General features: G+C 44.9%; 1 protein-coding gene across 1 annotated transcript; it reads right to left on the bottom strand.

Annotated features, from left to right (window-relative positions):
• Window positions 1-11,993: 11,993 nt before the first annotated feature.
• On the bottom strand, window positions 11,994-13,109 carry LOC309561029 (E3 SUMO-protein ligase ZBED1-like; the record flags this gene model as incomplete). The annotated part of the gene is made up of 2 exons (XM_082264744.1): window positions 11,994-12,452; window positions 12,663-13,109. 2 exons carry the CDS (start codon window positions 13,107-13,109, stop codon window positions 11,994-11,996), a joined length of 906 nt encoding a protein of 301 aa, XP_082120870.1.
• Between the last annotated feature and the right edge of the window lie 5,349 nt (window positions 13,110-18,458).

Raw genomic sequence — 18,458 nt, forward strand, 5'->3', positions numbered from 1 at the left:
CCTCCCCTGGCCCGACTCCCGCTGTGAATGAAAACAGCGGGAGCGCCGCCTACAGGGGAGGAGTCTGGTGACGTAGGTCTACGTCGTCAGACGGGAACGAGCCACTTTGCCGCAGTACTATTACAGTACTTAGTGGTAAAGTGGTTAATAAACCCAGAGTCCTGCATTCACTATATCTGGTCGCCCACAGAACAGGAGAATGCAAATATTTTAGTAGATATAAACTGCTAAATACCTTTTCTCATCAGCACTATATATAGCAGTCTTGTGACTTCTGTCAGTGTCTGGTTAAAGCTTGTAGGAGGAGTTTTCATTCTCCTCTGACTGTCCTATGAGGCTGCATTACCCCTGACCATCTGTCTGGACAGTGCTGATCACATGCCCTCTCCTAAGCTAAAAAAAAAAAATCTCTAGCAATACACACCAGTGGCGGCCTGTCCATATGGGGCACTGCCACCCTAATCTACATGCAGAACACCAGGTGCATGAATTTCAATGTTTTTTTTTTTAAGCACATGACGGAAGCCTGAGGCTCTGATTGCCTTTAAAAAAGGGTGGGCTCGGGGCACAGAGCAGTGCGTTCTAAGCCCACCCACTTGTGTGACCACAGCTAATAATATTAATTATTGGCTTCCTGATTCTCCTCCTGGCCAATCAGGAATCATGTGCTGACACCCAATTGTCCAGGGAGTCTTAAGACTCCCAGCCAATTGGGTCTCAGGACCTACAGTGCCTTGCGAAAGTATTCCGCCCCCTTGAACTTTGCGACCTTTTGCCACATTTCAGGCTTCAAACATAAAGATATAAAACTGTAATTTTTTGTGAAGAATCAACAACAAGTGGGACACAATCCTGAAGTGGAACGAAATTTATTGGATATTTCAAACTTTGTTAACAAATAAAAAACTGAAAAATTGGGCGTGCAAAATTATTCAGCCCCTTTACTTTCAGTGCAGCAAACTCTCTCCAGAAGTTCAGTGAGAATCTCTGAATGATCCAATGTTGACCTAAATGACTAATGATGATAAATAGAATCCACCTGTGTGTAATCAAGTCTCCGTATAAATGCATCTGCACTGTGATAGTCTCAGAGGTCCGTTGAAAGCGCAGAGAGCATCATGAAGAACAAGGAACACACCAGGCAGGTCTGAGATACTGTTGTGGAGAAGTTTAAAGCCGGATTTGGATACAAAAAGATTTCCCAAGCTTTAAACATCCCAAGGAGCACTGTGCAAGCGATAATATTGAAATGGAAGGAGTATCAGACCACTGCGAATCTACGAAGACCTGGCCGTCCCTCTAAACTTTCAGCTCATACAAGGAGAAGACTGATCAGAGATGCAGCCAAGAGGCCCATGATCACTCTGGATGAACTGCAGAGATCTACAGCTGAGGTGGGAGACTCTGTCCATAGGACAACAATCAGTCGTATACTGCAAAAATCTGGCCTTTATGGAAGAGTGGCAAGAAGAAAGCCATTTCTTAAAGATATCCATAAAAAGTGTCATTTAAAGTTTGCCACAAGCCACCTGGGAGACACACCAAACATGTGGAAGAAGGTGCTCTGGTGAGATGAAACCAAAATCAAACTTTTTGGTAACAATGCAAAACGTTATGTTTGGTGTAAAAGCAACACAGCTCATCACCCTGAACACACCATCCCCACTGTCAAACATGGTGGTGGCAGCATCATGGTTTGGGCCTGCTTTTCTTCAGCAGGGACAGGGAAGATGGTTAAAATTGATGGGAAGATGGATGGAGCCAAATACAGGACCATTCTGGAAGAAAACCTGATGGAGTCTGCAAAAGACCCGAGACTGGGATGGAGATTTGTCTTCCAATAAGACAATGATCCAAAACATAAAGCAAAATCTGCAATGGAATGGTTCACAAATAAACATATCCAGGTGTTAGAAAGGCCAAGTCAAAGTCCAGACCTGAATCCAATCGAGAATCTGTGGAAAGAACTGAAAACTGCTGTTCACAAACGCTCTCCATCCAACCTCACTGAGCTCGAGCTGTTTTGCAAGGAGGAATGGGCAAAAATTTCAGTCTCTCGATGTGCAAAACTGATAGAGACATATCCCAAGCGACTTACAGCTGTAATCGCAGCAAAAGGTGGCACTACAAAGTATTAACTTAAGGGGGCTGAATAATTTTGCACGCCCAATTTTTCAGTTTTTTATTTGTTAAAAAAGTTTGAAATATCCAATAAATTTCATTACACTTCATGATTGTGTCCCACTTGTTGTTTCTTCACAAAAAATTACAGTTTTATATCTATGTTTGAAGCCTGAAATGTGGCAAAAGGTCGCAAAGCTCAAGGGGGCCGAATACTTTCACAAGTCACTGTACTTCTTGTTCGGCCAGGAGGAGAATCAACCCTACCATCTGCCTCCTAAGGTAAGCAGACCTCTGATCGCCTCCTTCCCCTCCGTCTTCCGTGGGGGGTAGGGTGGCGTTGGTTTGCCGTTCCCCCCAAAATATTGATCACCAGCCACCATTGATACACACCAAACTGAGCATGTGCAGCCCGTCCCCTAGCTCTGTACTATTAGGAGATATATTGGGGACAGGGAAAAAAGGGGCGGAATCAGAGAATACAGGATCAAACAGCCTTTTTTACATAATGCAGAAGATTAACCCCTTAGGCTCCACAGTGAGTATAACAAGCATGCTTAACTGCATATACAGAATGATTTTACTGTTGTGGGTTTAGTAATACTTTAAAACGTATATAACTCCCAAAAGCCACTTCACATCTTCACAGCCTTCTCCCTGCAGCAATCTTAAAGGAGAAGTTCGGGAATATGAAAAAACAAAAAAATTATACTCACCTAGATGGCTGCAGCACCGATCCCAGCTGCATCTGTCCTCCGCTGCCTCTGAGACTGAGTGTGGCCAGATGCCACACTCACGTACATTATTCACACTCACCCCAATAATGAGCTAATCAAGCAATGTAAACAGCATCAATAAGGTATATGGAGACCTTCTGGGGTAACCCCTCCGATGGTGCATCCGGTGCAGGACACAGTTAGTAAGCCAATGTGACACCGATCAAATTGAATCTGGGTCTGCTCATGGATTTGGGGACTCTGATGCTGTAGCAGTGGCGGACTGTGAGCAGACCCAGATTCAATTTGATTGGTGTCACATTGGCTCACTAACTGTCCTGCATCTGATGCACCATTTTGGATACCTCATATTCAGGAATTCCCTTGTACTGGTTTTTCTGAGTGATCCAACATCACTGATTGCTTAGTTTTCGGTCTTCAGCCTGCAGAGAGCTGAGTTCAACAGCCAATGGCTCTCTGCTCTGGCACTCACTGGGTAGGGTTGCCACCTCATCTCTTTAAAACCCAACACATATTAACCACTCCTGGACCGGAAGGATTTGCCCCTTAATGACCAGGCCATTTTTTGCGATTCGGCACTGCGTTACTTTAACCACTTGCCGACCGCTCACTCGAGCTCTACTGCGGCAAAGTGGTTAGTTCCCGTCCAGCAACGTAGACCTACGTCGCTGGACTCCTCCCCTTGTGGGCGGCGCACGCGCACCGCTGGAGGCTCGCTCCCGCTGTTTTCAGTCACAGCGGGAGTCGGGCCAGTGGAGGAGCGGCGGTGATCACCGCCGCTCTTCCCCGATCGTCGGGGAATCGAGTTTGAAAATCCACCCGCTTGTGTAAACAGAGCGGGCGGATCTCTTAAGTGACAGGCAGTGACAGATTGCAGGGTTCAGCATAGCTGAACCTGCGATCTGTCCCTGTGTCACTCAGTCACCTCCCCCCACACACGTTAGTAAGCACCAGGCATACATTAACCCCTCCCTCTCCAATAAAATTAACCCCTTCCCTGCCAGTGTCATTTTCACAGTAACAGTGCATATTTATAGTGTGCTGCTGTTTACATCGGCACACAGCCTTCTGTCAGTCCCTGTGATCAGTATTTGTAGCTGCTGACTTTAATTTTTTTTTTCTCCAGGCTTGACTCCTCTTGAAGGTTGTTAGGTAAGTGCCTTGCCATTTAAAGTGGTTGTAAAGCCAGGAGGTTTTTTTATCCTAATGCATTCTATGCATTAGGATAAATAGCCTTCTGTGTGCAGCAGCCCCCCTCAGCCCCCATAATACTTATCTGCGGTCCATCTAGATCCAGCGATGTTGCACGAGTGTCTTGGCTGTCCAGGACTCCCCACCTCATTGGCTGTGACAGCAGAGCTGCACCCTTGGCTTCCGCTGCTGTCAATCAAAGTCAGTCAGCCAATGAGGGGAGAAAAGGGTGCAGGGCCGAGCCGTGGCTCCATGTCTGAATAGATAAACGGAACTGTGTCTCAGCTTGGGTGTTTGCTAAAGCCAGAAGCCGCAGCAAGTGTGTCTGCACCGCTCGAGCCATCCGATTGTATATCTACATGCCTAAAATCATCATTTATATGTGAGTGTTACTCTATGCAATGTGTAATAAAGATTTTAACAGTGAGCACTTAGATCCTGCCCCTGTTTCTTTCATGTTTAATGGTTATTGCCGGAGTGTATATACTGTGGGGAGAGCCCTTGTCAGGCCGTCTGGAGTTTTGCTGCAGGAGATCTTACTGTGAGGAGTTTCCTGGATAGGGAGTATGGGAGTCTTTCTGGTATCTGGATACCTTCAACCCAGGCGCTTTTTTGATTGATAAAAGGTGAGCGTGGTGGATATCAAACCGGTGGAGGGTTCCTGTTTGATTTCCATTCCCACGTGCACTTCTCGGATTTCTTGGGACTCTTTGGACTTTAACATTATTTTTACCATTGCGCTGCACTTTTACATTTTATGGTTTGCTTGGGTGCCCCCATAGCAAGCTGCTTGCTTTGGGGGCACTCAACAGGAGGGAGTGACCAGGAGTACTAAAGAGGGACCCAAGAAGAGGAAGATCTGGGCTGCTCTGTGCAAAACTACTGCACAGAGCAGGTAAGTATAACATATCTATTATTTTTAACTAAAAATAAAAGAGAATTTTCAATTACTTTAAATATGTTGAGGAGGTTCTGGGGTGTTTGAAGACATTTGTCTTCCCCACCCTCCCTCCAGTCACCATTTTTAAAGTGGAGCTAAAGGGAACTAAATACTCACTTTTCCTCCAATGGTTCCTGTCTCTCGCCTGCACCAGCTTCTACTCATCCTGGCACAAAAGGATTGGGGGGGGGGGGGTCTCTGTGAGCTAACATACAGTCAGGTTGGTACATCTCTTTGCAGAAGAGATGTTGCATATCTCTTCTGCAATAGAGAGCTTGCCTATATCTCTTCTGAAATGAACAGCTTGCCTACTCCATTTTAAATATTGTATACGTTGTGGACTTTTTAATTTTGCCCATTGCTGGCCCTTCTACATGAGAGAGCTAGGCTAGGGAGCGTGGAGTTTACTGTGTGTGCAAACCTGCATGGAAGGTATTTCTGCTCGTGTTGCAGATATTTATTTCAGCTCTCAGTCCTATCTAGGCAGCTCTTTGGCGTCACTTAGTGGTCTTTTCTTGTATTGCACCTGTGTGTGACACGCTTGTGGGCATATTCTACAGCCATTTTTTAATTATGCTGCGAACAAGATGAATCTGGTAAGCATTTTTACTTTGCTCTGCAGCTGACCTGAGCTCCAAGGTTCTTCAGTGGCACTGGGGCAGACTTGTTGCTTTACCCCTTCCGGCACATTTTATTGTGAGTACCCACTGGGTTCCCTTTATGTACTTTTTGTGGATAGCAAGTGGAGGGGGAGTGTGGTAAAGAGACATTCTGACAATCATTGTGCCAGTGGGTCTGAAGGCATTATTTCTGCTTCCTGTGGGGTCCCTGATATTAGGACTCCCTCTCCCTCTTCTGGTGCTCCACATCAACCCCCCCCTTTTTAAACAGGTAGGAGTTTTCCTCTTCTATTGCTGAATTTATGTGGAAACGTAGCACTCTGTGGGAATCATCAGGACATAGGGGGCCAAATCACCCCCTCCACCACCCACCCCAGTCTATTTCAGACTCTGGCACGCCTTCCAACCTGCTACCATCAGACAAGGAAGAGGAAGATTTAAAAGAAGAAGAAGAGAGTACTCTGAATCTGAAGATTCATCTGGGAAACAGACTGTTTTAGCCATTATTTCTACCAAGCACAAAGATACAATCTTTGTCCTTGTTGACAAGGTACATACCTGTCCACCATAAAATCAGCAGTAGGAGTTCTAAAAAGGCTGAAAAACGTATTTTCCTGTGCACTCTGTGGTTGAAGAAGTTTTATGGGGAATGGCCTCACCCCTACAAAGTTTCTGTACCTCTTTAAGTGTTTCTCGCAGCAGTACCCTATGGAAGAAGTGTTTGGCAAAAAATGGTTTGTATTAGGGCTGAACGATAGTCGATGTGATATCGACTATCGTTCTGTGGGCGTGGGCGATATTCATATCGCCGAAGACACGATATTTAGCACAGGGAGAAGTCGGGACTCGGGGGAGGAGGAGGACTCGCAGTGTTGGCAGCCGACACATCCGTTTTGCTTTCGGCTGTGATCGGAACTCCGCCCCTCCAGCCCGATGTAATCCAGCCCCCCCAGCTCTGCCGCTAGTCTCCAGCCAACCATAACTCCGCCCTGCTCTGCCCATTTTCTCTCCTGGCCGCATCGGGGGCGGGATCAGGCTGTAATGTTTTGTAAATGGATTCAATGGAGAGACTATGGGCGGAGTAATGGTTGGCTGGAGACTAGAGGCAGAGCTGGGAGGGCTGGATTGCATCGGGCTGGAGTTCCGATCACAGTCGAAAGAAAGGGGAAACCGATATCGACACAACACCGGATCTCGGTCTGGGGGGGGGGGGGTCGGGTGTGTGTGTGTTCCCCGGCTACACTCTGGCACAGCACCATCACCAGGTGAGATCGGGGGAGGGATGGAGGTGATCAGCTGACACTGGGCACACCGCACACACATCGGTTCCTTCCAGCTGTGCAGTGTCATGTAAGCCGAGCGCTGATTGGCTGAAGCAGCGTCTTCCTCAGTGCGGCCTGTCTCCTCCCCTGTGATATGCGTCTCCCAGTGATAGCATGTGACTGGAGAAATATCGCGATATATATCGCTGAAAACAAAATATCGCAATGTACTTTTTTGCCCAATATTGTGCAGCCCTAGTTAGTATCATCTATGGATCCTGCTATTGTCTGTCTTAATAAGTCCTTGACAGTTTCAGTCTTTAAAAATGCTGTAGAAAAGAGGTTTAAATTGCTCTTTGAGGCTTTATTTTTCTATAGTGGCCCCACCGTGCAGCCTGTGATGGTTTCCTTGATAAATTCTGAGACTTTTGGGGCTAGACCGGATGTATGTCCAGGGAGGGGTTTAGAACACTTGTCACTTTTCATCGCTGTCTGTGCTCCCGTTAGGGAGACCCACCCTCTCTGTCTACCATTGTCATTGAAAGTGGAAGTAAAAGAAAAATTCCACATTTTGGGTTGCCCCCAGAAAAGTAATAGAGGGTAAATCTTTCAATGGGGACACTAGTTCTGGTGACCTGGGGGTCCCCCGGGAATTCCCTTAATTTACATACATCCCCTCTCACTTCTTGTCTGGCTATGAAACAGGAAGTGAAGGGAAATCTCCCCAATGGGACACTTACAAAAAAATCTGACAGGTGTTAGAACTCTCCCCTGCTCTGTCCAGAATGAAAAAAAAAAAAAAGCTTTGCCTATAGTTCTACTTCAAGCATCTGGAACTCCTTCTTACCGCTGTGCAGTATTGCATTGATGATCTTGGAGACTCCCTACAGCAGATGCCCAGGGTAGGCCTTCTGTCTATTCAGATGCATCTGATCCTGTGGCTCAAGTACTACTCTGCGGAGCTGGCATGTAAAAAATGCCTCAAGAAGTTTTCTTTTGAAGGACATCATCTCTTTGGTGAATATCTTGACTTTTGTTTATAAAGAGGAAATAGAGTAATTTATAAAAGAAAAAAGAAAATAAAAGTCAGCAGCTACAAATACTCTATCTAGTACACCGGTACACTTTATGAGGAAATTATTTAATGCTATGCATCACAGTTTTATCTTCTGTTCACACGTTTGCTATGTTTTAACAGGTTGATGTTCAAGGCTGCAGCCAGAAGGTTCTAAAAGCAGCTGTCTAGTTGGGGTCTTTGCCCTTGTTTATTTTTGGTGTTTGTTCTGCTGCCCACTGCACTTTTTATGTATTGCTTTTGGACATGTCAATTGTCTAAGACTATGCTTGTATCCTGTACTGTACAATCAAGTAAAAAGGATTTTAGACTTGCCTGAAAAATCTGTTTTTTTGGAGTACAGTACACAGAGCCCTCCCATCTGTCTCTGTGAATCCTTATTCACAAAAAACTGAGGATAACCGTCAGTAGCAGGGGTTATATGGCTTCCTAGTAGCTCTTTGTGTCAGTGTCAAATCATCTGAAGGTAGCTACAAATAACCCGGTTGTCTGAAACTGCAGTCCAGGTGCGTCCCAGTCCTCCCCTGTCTCGACAACCTGACTTTAATGACAAGTTGGAGGCTATGGTGGAGTTCTGAAGAAGGCTCCCATGTAATCTTCTCTAGGACGAACCTAAAGAGAGGAAAGTCCTAGTCTGAAAACCTGGATATAAGAGAAGGGTCAAACTACGTGACTACTCTGCACCTGCATTTTGTGTCTTTTGTCCTGGACTGGCTCTGCATTTCGATTTGATTTATTAATAATAATGTTCCCCAGAGGATTCTTAAGTCAGCAGATTAAAATAAGCTAACTACAGCAAGAATACAGAAAGTATGACGCATAACATTTAATAATTCTCTTGTAGATCTCCTTGAAATATCTGTGAACAAAACTAATTTTAAACACACTTTTATTATCAACTGTCTGCTAGACACCTGTATAACGAATACCGTAATTAAACTGATCTGTAGTTGAATTGTTGTTAATTATGATTTTGTTGTCTAAAATTTAGCTTTGCTCCTAAGACTTTCATTAGGGTGTATTCATTTTTGCAACATGGTCTTAAATGAATTTGTTAGGAAACAAGTGTCCCATCGAAAATGTTGATTCTGAAAGGAAAGTAAAGGTTTTCCAAAAAATCTGTTGGGGTGTACTCATTATGTTGAGCACTGTGTATGTATATATATATATACACACAGTGCCTTGCGAAAGTATTTGGCCCCCTTGAACTTTGCAACCTTTTGCCACATTTCAGGCTTCAAACATAAAGATATAAAACTGTAATTTTTTGTGACGAATCAACAACAAGTGGGACAAAATCATGAAGTGGAACGAAATGTATTGGATATTTCAAACTTTGTTAACAAATAAAAAACCGAAAAATTGGGCGTGCAAAATTATTCAGCCCCTTTACTTTCAGTGCAGCAAACTCTCTCCAGAAGTTCAGTGAGGATCTCTGAATGATCCAATGTTGACCTAAATGACTAATGATAAATAGAATCCACCTGTGTGTAATCAAGTCTCCGTATCAATGCACCTGCACTGTGATAGTCTCAGAGGTCCGTTTAAAGCGCAGAGAGCATCATGAAGAAAAAGGAACACACTAGGGCTGTGCATCTTCACTTACCTCACGATTTGATGCGATTACGATTATTAGGGTCGAAATTCGATACGATTCGATTCCGCGATGCATCACGATGCATCACGATTACTGCCCAATGCCCATGCCCAGCCCACTGCCCAATGGTTTTCAAAACTTTATAAAAAAAAACAAACAATCAAGCAGTCACAAATAAAAGAATCCTTTTTATTTTCATTTGCTTCAAAGGACACTTTCCTGGACCCTGTCATGGCCTGCAAGCCCTGCATACTTTAGTGCACTTGCACTGCAAACATATAGGAAGGTCTGAAAATGCAAACAGCATAGCAGAGACAGACAACAACACTAGTATTTTACTAGAAGTAACAGTAAAATTAGTAAAAAACTGTAGTAGTGCAGTTTACTGCTTCATAAAAGAAAATATTAATATAAGCCAGGCCTACCACCATTTAAAGTACAACTAAAGGCCAAACTTTTTGGATTTTGGATAAAGTTTGGCCTATAGTTGTACTTTAAGGCAAGCCAAGATAGAAGAAGCCAGCCAGCCAGCCAGCCAAGCTAATATTCTTGTGAAAATGGTCATCATAAATTCCCACAAAACATTATATATAAATCCTTTTTATGTGCATATGCATTGCAATAAATTCCAGGTGTGCCATAACCTGTCCTCTACAAAACAGAGCACTTCCTGACTAGTAGCAAACATCAAGGGTGAACCTGGCAATAGTGCACTGCTGCATAACTTCCATGTTCACCGTGATGTTTGTTTCCCTCTGCAACTGCCAGTCAACTCAAGTGAGTTGATGGATTGGCTGCTAGAGGGGAGTTACAAATATAAGCTTTAAGCTTATCAATTCACTTATGTCACTTTTATGTCACTTACTTTACAGAAAACGTTACCTGTCCTGCAGACAGTCTCTGTCTCTACCACGATTAAACCCAACTGAAGCCAAGCCAAAGCCACCATTAGAGGAAGGAAAACCCTTGACAGAGTAAATCATCAACTAAAGCTTAAACCTTGAGTAAATCTTCATGGGATCACAAAAAAACACACAACACGATTGTCTGCATCAGAATCATGAGAACTGAAGAAAGGTTTGGCATTGCCACACTGGTACAACTCAAGGCATATAGGTTGTGATCCAGTAAAGATTTAATCAAGGTTTTACGCTTCAATGTATGATTGATTTAATCTTTCAAGGATGTCCTTTCCTGTACCGTGGCTGCCTGGCTTGCCTTCAGTTGTCTAGATACACTTTTACCTTTAGTATTTGTTTGGTTGAGGGAACCCCCTACACTTGCTATTGCTACAGAGTACAACAGACCAGCAGACAGACATGCGTTTCAATAATTTCCAGGTGTGTGCCATAACCTGTCCTCTACAAAACAGAGCACTTCCTGACTAGTAGCAAATATCAAAGGTGAACCTGGCAATAGTGCACTGCTGCATAACTTCCATGTTCACCGTGATGTTTGTTTCCCCCTGCAACTGCCAGTCAACTCAAGTGAAGTGAGTTGATGGCTGCTAGAGGGGAGTTATACAAATATAAGCTTAAGCTTAAATAATTATCAATTCACTTATGTGAATGGACCATTTTTGAAAACAAGCCATTCTCCATCTCTCCAGTGCTAGAAAAGCTGTAAAAAATATAAAATGTTCCAGGTTTACTGCGATTGTGTTTGCCCCTGCCATTGCCAGTCAACTAAACACAGTGTGTGTGTGTGTGTGTCGTGACTACTCAAAAGCTTATACGCAGCCTCATCAGCATCAACTCAACACACACACACTGTGTGTGTGTGTTGAGTTAATGCTAGAGCTGCGTTATAAGCTCTTGAGTTGTCACGACAGTCAGTCAGTCAGTCACGTTACAGAAAGAAAACTTTACCTGCACTGCACTGAGCAGCACTCTACCATGTCGATTACATCTGTAACTGAAGCCAAGCTAGCCAACAAGCCACCATTAGAGGAAGGAAAATCCTTGAGAGAATAAATTGTAAACTGAAGCTTAACCTTGAGGAAATCCTATGGGGGTCACATTCACAAACTCACAAATATAGTATATTACACAAGAATCCACAATTGGTGTTTGTGATCCAATAAGATAAGATTTACTTGAGGTTAAGCTTCAAATGTACAAGTTATTTCTCTCAATGATTTTCCTTCCTATAATGCTGCACCGTGGCTGGCTTGGTGTCAGTTGTCTAGAAGAAAATACACTTTAATATTATTTATTTGGTTGAGGGTTAAATGAACCCCTAGTACTTGCCTAGACACTTTTAGTGTGAAGCAACGGAACGGATTATGGATTGGAAATGGACACATTGGACAGGACAATCTTCAAAAACAAACCATCAGTGCTATAAAGCTATAAAACAAGACTGGTGATGTGACTGACTGGTGACTGGCGGCAGACTGAATTAGTAATTACTAATTCATTAAAAACATGAATTAGTAATTATTTCAGTGCTTAGCATTTGGGAACATGTAGGTTTTTCTGTAAGAACACTAGATGATCCACATGCTCAGGTTTAAGACTGCTTATTTTCGCTGTTATAACATCTCCTGCAGTAGAGAAAACCCGCTCTGCGTATACACTTGTACCTGGGATACACAAGTATTGCTTTGACAGCTGAGAGAGGAGGGGGAATATGACCTCATGCTCACGCCACCATTTTAAAGGGTCCTCAGTGAGAGGCAGAGGTGGGGCTTTACAATATTTTTCCATTTCGTCTTCTGCTTTGGCATAGGGGGTCTTAGGTTCTATTGCACCATCAGTGAAAGACTGCCCCAGCAAAGTCATGAGCAGCGATGTTGTGGCCTTTTTTTTGGGAGGAGAATGGCTGTCCTCAATGGGTGTTGTTTCTTCTTCCACAGTTGCTTTTTCCCTAGGCACTTCATCCACATTTGTCCTTCTATTAGATGTAATCTGTGTGTTTGAACAAAAGATAATAGTATAAGAAGAGCTGAACTGACTAAGAGTGTGATTCATTGATGAGGTGTGGGAAACTGCACGGTAATCCATACCATACAGTTCCACTTCCCACACCGCATCAGTGAATCAGGGCATATTATTACACAACACAATGTAGCTGAGCTTCTAGCTGTCTGGCAGGAAACATGATGAAATTCTAATTACCTCTAAAGATGCAGCCTCCTCAGTCACTCCTCTGTATATCTCCGATCTCTCCTCCTCTGTGAGAATAAAAGGCAGTCCTTTAAAGCGAGGATCCAGAGCAGAGGCTGTATGAAGGATCTTCTTCTCTGCCTCACTGCTGTACCTCTTCAGGAGATCTGTTTTGATTGCATTCTTGATCTCATGGGTCATGGCTGTGTCTCCCATGGTGTCTGTCATGCTCTGGAGCAGTTGTGCATTTAGAGGGGCAATGAGAGACACTGTTGGGTTGCGCTCTTCTGACATCAGCAAGGTTGCATCCTTCATTGGCTTTAATGCACTCACAGCGTCCTCTGCATTTGACACATCTGTTTCATTGAGAGTGCAGAGATCAGACTCTCCTTTTCTGACTTCTGGAGACAGCAAGGTGGCACAAACTGCAGGTTGTTGTTCTAAGAACCTCTCGACCATGTCATATGCGCTGTTCCATCTTGTTGGCACATCAGTTAATAGCTTATGATTCTTCAGGCCCAGACATTTCTGTTTCTCTTTTAGACAGTGGCTTGCTCTAGTGCTGCGATGGAAGAATGTGGATTTTCGTCACACTCTGGCGAGAAGCCTGGAGAGCGTGGCCCCTTTCAGTGCCCGCTAGACTTATGCCGGTTTTCGGTAATTCGATATATCGCGGTATTGCATAGCCACGGTATTGTTATTGTGGCATTTTTAAAATACCGAGTTTCTCTGTCAAGTCTGCCTGACTTTAGAATGGATACATTTCAGTGAGCTGGATGACTCATTCACTCACACAGCTCTCCCAGTAACTATAAACAAAAATGTTTACATTGTATCTTTTCCTTCCCTCTGCCAGGGAGAAAGGAAGTTTAACCTCTTAAAGACTGGACCTTTCTCTGATACTTGTTGCTTGCAAGTTAAAATCAGTTTTTTTTTGCTAGAAAAGTACTTAGAACCCCCAAACATTTTATATATTTTTTTAGCAGAGACCCTACAGAAAAAAAATGGCGATTGTTGTAATATTTTATGTCACACTGTATTTGCGCAGCAGTCTTTCAAACGCAATTAATAGACTTTAATGAATAAAAAAAAAAAAAAACGTAACAGTAAAGTTATCCCAATTTTTTTTTTTTTTTGTTACACAGAGAATCGTGAGAGAATCGTGATCTTTATTCCAAGCTAAAAAATCGAGATTCTCATTTTGGCCAGAATCGTGCAGCTCTAATATATATATATATATATATATATATATATATATACATACACACACACACACACACACACGCATAGCAGCCCACATTACATTATTATATAGCCATCAAGCAGTGTCTGGCCTACCTGGTGATGACTGGTCCTGGCGCTCTGATCCGATGGCCTGGTCTTAGAAGGGGCAAATCCTTGCGATCCAGAAGTGGTTAAACCTGCAGGAGGACCGGTGTTTTTATCTATTAATGACTTTACTATTGCTTTAAGCCTGGTTCACATGTATGCGGGTTGGCGGTTCACATGTATGCGGGTTGGCGGTTCACATGTATGCGGGTTGGCGGCCCACATTTGCACAGGCATAGCAGCCCATTGATTTGAACGGGCTGCTATGCCCTCATTTTCCGCAGAAAAAAGGTGCATGCAGCATTTTTTTAAAATTCAGTGGCCTTGAAATCCATCCTGCTTTTGCACCATGCGACTAACCTGCAGTTCCTGCTCTGGCAAGCTTTCTGCATTTTTTGTATACGTGGGCACGGCATTTAAAAACAGTTTGCGTGTGCAGCAACGGCAGGTAAGTCGCATGGTGCAAAAGGATGGATTTCATGGCCACTGCATTTTTTTAAATTCTGCATGCACCTTTTTTCAGCTGAAAACGCAGGCATAGCAGCTCAAGCCCATTCACATCAATGGGCTGCTATGCCTGTGCAAATGTGGGCCCCCAACCCGCATACATGTGAACCACCAACCCGCATACATGTGAACCACCAACCTGCATACATGTGAACCAGGCCTAAAGCAATAGTAAAGTAATTTATAAACAACACCTCCTTCAGGTTTAACCACTTCTTGACCACAAGGATTTGCCCTCTTAATGACCAGGCCATCGGATCGGAGCCGAGCGCCAGGACCAGTTATCACCAGTTAGGCCAGACACTGCTTGATGACCTATTTTAGGCCTGGTTCACAGAGTCTGTACTGACCGACTATATAATAATGTGCATAAGTGAACCAAAGCCCCTAAATTCAGCAATGAAATTGAAGTGAGGTGGAAATTTAATAATTTAAATTTAATAATAGAATACCGTGATAATACCGTATACCGTGGCAAAACCTTAATCAATTAATCGCAGCATGAAAATCTGATACCGTCACAAGCCTAGTGCCCGCTGACATGCAAGATTGAGTGTATGGGCAAAACATTTAACATGAGGGAATTTACCAACTTGAGCTGCAACTATCATGTTCGCCACGTTGTCGGTCACAAGCACTACAGATTTATCAGACAGCTGCCATTCTTCCACAACATGAGACAGTAGCTCTGCCAGATGAGCACCTGTGTGAGACTCATAAATGGCTCTTGTTTGCAACACATGTGACAAGACCTGCCAGTCCTTAGTAACGTAATGTGCTGTTATTGTAACATAGGACTCCGTTGTGACTGACGTCCATGAATCACACGTTATTGCGACTCGACTGGTTTGGTTCATTGACGCAAGTACCTGAGCTTTGGTGTCGTGGTAGAGTGCAGGTATAACGTTTTCTGTAAAGTGCCTGCGTGATGGGATCTTATAACGTGGCTCTAGCGTCTTCACAAGGTAGCGAAACCCGGCGTTGTCCACAACTGAGTAAGGCCGTAGGTCCTTGGCGATGAAAGCTGCCACAGCTTTGGTTAGTTGCTTCCCTTTTTCTGAGTTGGGCGGATAAGTTGACAGTATGGCATCAATTCTTGGCTGATCTGGGTCTAGCAGTCTTTCCTTGGCAGTGGTGGCACTGCTGGTGGCGACAGGTGTTACTAACTCAGAGTGAAAACGGCTAACATGGTTTCTCAAGTTCGTAGTATTCCCTAGGTATTTAATTTTTGTGTGACAGGCTTTACATACGGCGTGTGTCTTGTCCAACTCACGCTTCCCTGTGTGTTCGTAAAATCCGAAATGTGCCCAGATGTTTGCTCTTAAAACGCTAGGTGCATTTTTTATCTCTCGATCTTTTTCTCCTTCTGCCATATTTACCACCATACTACCACGTATGTGACGGAGACGGATGACGTAAGTTGCCAAACTCTGTCAGTGTTTAAAAAAAACTAAAAAAAAAAAACTTGTAAACTAAGCCGCAACAAATCAACCAAGCAACATCTTTCATAAAATATGACTGTCTGTCTGTCTGTCAGACTCCCTTCCTTGCATGCACTGAGCCAAAATCCCCGGGGCCCCCCCTTACCCCACAGCTGCCTGTGACAGTGACAGTGACACTGACAGAGACCCCCCCTCCCCCCACAGCTGAGCTGACTGCAGCCTGACACACTGACAGAGACCTGGGTGGATGTCCCACACCTTCCCCAATCCCCCACAGCACTGACAAACACTGAGAGTGAGTGAGTCCCCCCCCCTTGCCCAGACCCCCACACTGACAGAGACCTGGAAGTCCCACACCTTCACCAATCCCCCACAGCACTGACAAACACTTGAGTGAGAGTGAGTCCCCCCCTTGCCCAGACCCCCACACTGACAGAGACCTGGATGTCCCCCACACCTTCCCCAATCCCCCACAGCACTGACAAACACTGAGTGAGTCCCCCCCCTTGCCCAGACCCCCATAGCTGACTGACACTGACAGAGACCCCCAGGCCCCCACTGACACTGACTGACCCCCCTGGCTGCCAGACTGCCACAGCAGAACAGTACCCCCGGGCCCCGACTGACCGTCCCCTGTCCCAGGCCCCCCCCCCATCACAGACATCCCCCAGAGATACAGATGAGAGACCCCCATGAATGATTACACAATTATTTGTTCGGACATACCTGCTGTGTGACTGTGTGGGTTGTTGTGCACTGCATTGCAGAGGAGGACAGGTGCTGTGCTGCTCTCTGGGCTCTGTGGCAGGCGGCTGGCGTCACTGGCAGTGGCGTGGCGGCTGGGCCTCCAGGGCCTGTCGGCTACGGTGAGGTGAGGCGAGGCTGGCGGCGCTGGCTGGCTGCGATGGGGACGCACTTGGGGCTCCTCGCTCCTGTGTGTGGACTCACTGGACTGGCGGCTTCTGGCTTGGATGGCTGGCTGGCTTCTAGGCCGCAGGTGGGACACCGATACACGCGGGGGATGTCTTGCTGCGCCTCGGCCCGGGTCAAAGAGGCGGAAGGGGAGGGGCGGAGCCTTTTTATTAAGCTCCCGCCACTAACCCACCAATCAGCTGCCGATCCTGCGATCTTGTGATTTTTTTTTTCCCCTTGCGCGATAGGGCGTGGCCGCGGCTGATGACGTCATTTCGTATAATCGATTATGCTGGCAGCCCGCATCGATGCAGAATCGCGAAGGGTCGAATCGCGATGCATCGATCTTTCGATTATATTCCCCAGCCCTAGAACACACCAGGCAGGTCCGAGATACTGTTGTGGAGAAGTTTAAAGCCGGATTTGGATACAAAAAGATTTTCCAAGCTTTAAACATCCCAAGGAGCACTGTGCAAGCGATAATATTGAAATGGAAGGAGTATCAGACCACTGCAAATCTACGAAGACCTGGCCGTCCCTCTAAACTTTCAGCTCATACAAGGAGAAGACTGATCAGAGATGCAGCCAAGAGGCCCATGATCACTCTGGATGAACTGCAGAGATCTACAGCTGAGGTGGGAGACTCTGTTCATAGGACAACAATCAGTCGTATACTGCACAAATCTGGCCTTTATGGAAGAGTGGCAAGAAGAAAGTCATTTCTTAAAGATATCCATAAAAAGTGTTTTTTAAAGTTTGCCACAAGCCACCTGGGAGACACACCAAACATGTGGAAGAGGGTGCTCTGGTCAGATGAAACCAAAATCGAACTTTTTGGCAACAATGCAAAACGTTATGTTTGGCGTAAAACAGGCATGTCCAACCTGCGGCCCGGAACCGCAGGCGATGCGGCCCACTGCCCCCTGACAATTTTTTATTTTTTTTGCTGGGGAGGAAGGAAGTCGATTTGGGGGCACAGCCACAGCGGCTTCCAACTAACTCCAGGCAGAGGCTGCCTCAGAGGGGATCATCCACTAGTTGTGTTAAATTAGTGCTGGTGGGGATGCGCAGCAGTGCGGGAAGGGCGCGGCGGCGTTTTATTACTTATATATATACCTTAACTATAGTATATATTTTATATGCGGCCCGAGAAAATTTCTCTACACTCAATGTGGCCCAAAGAAGCCAAAAGGTTGGACACCCATGGCGTAAAAGCAACACAGCTCATCACCCTGAACACACCATCCCCACTGTCAAACATGGTGGTGGCAGCATCATGGTTTGGGCCTGCTTTTCTTCAGCAGGGACAGGGAAGATGGTTAAAATTGATGGGAAGATGGATGGAGCCAAAAACAGGACCATTCTGGAAGAAAACCTGATGGAGTCTGCAAAAGACCTGAGACTGGGATGGAGATTTGTCTTCCAACAAGACAATGATCCAAAACATAAAGCAAAATCTACAATGGAATGGTTCACAAATAAACATATCCAGGTGTTAGAATGGCCAAGTCAAAGCCCAGACCTTAATCCAATCGAGAATCTGTGGAAAGAACTGAAACGACAAAAAGAGAGAAAAGCGCTCTAAGTGCAGACAATATTTATTTTAAAATAAAGGCAT

Source organism: Pelophylax lessonae (assembly GCF_965119305.1).
Source record: "Pelophylax lessonae genome assembly, chromosome: 8".
Classification (NCBI taxonomy): domain Eukaryota; kingdom Metazoa; phylum Chordata; class Amphibia; order Anura; family Ranidae; genus Pelophylax; species Pelophylax lessonae.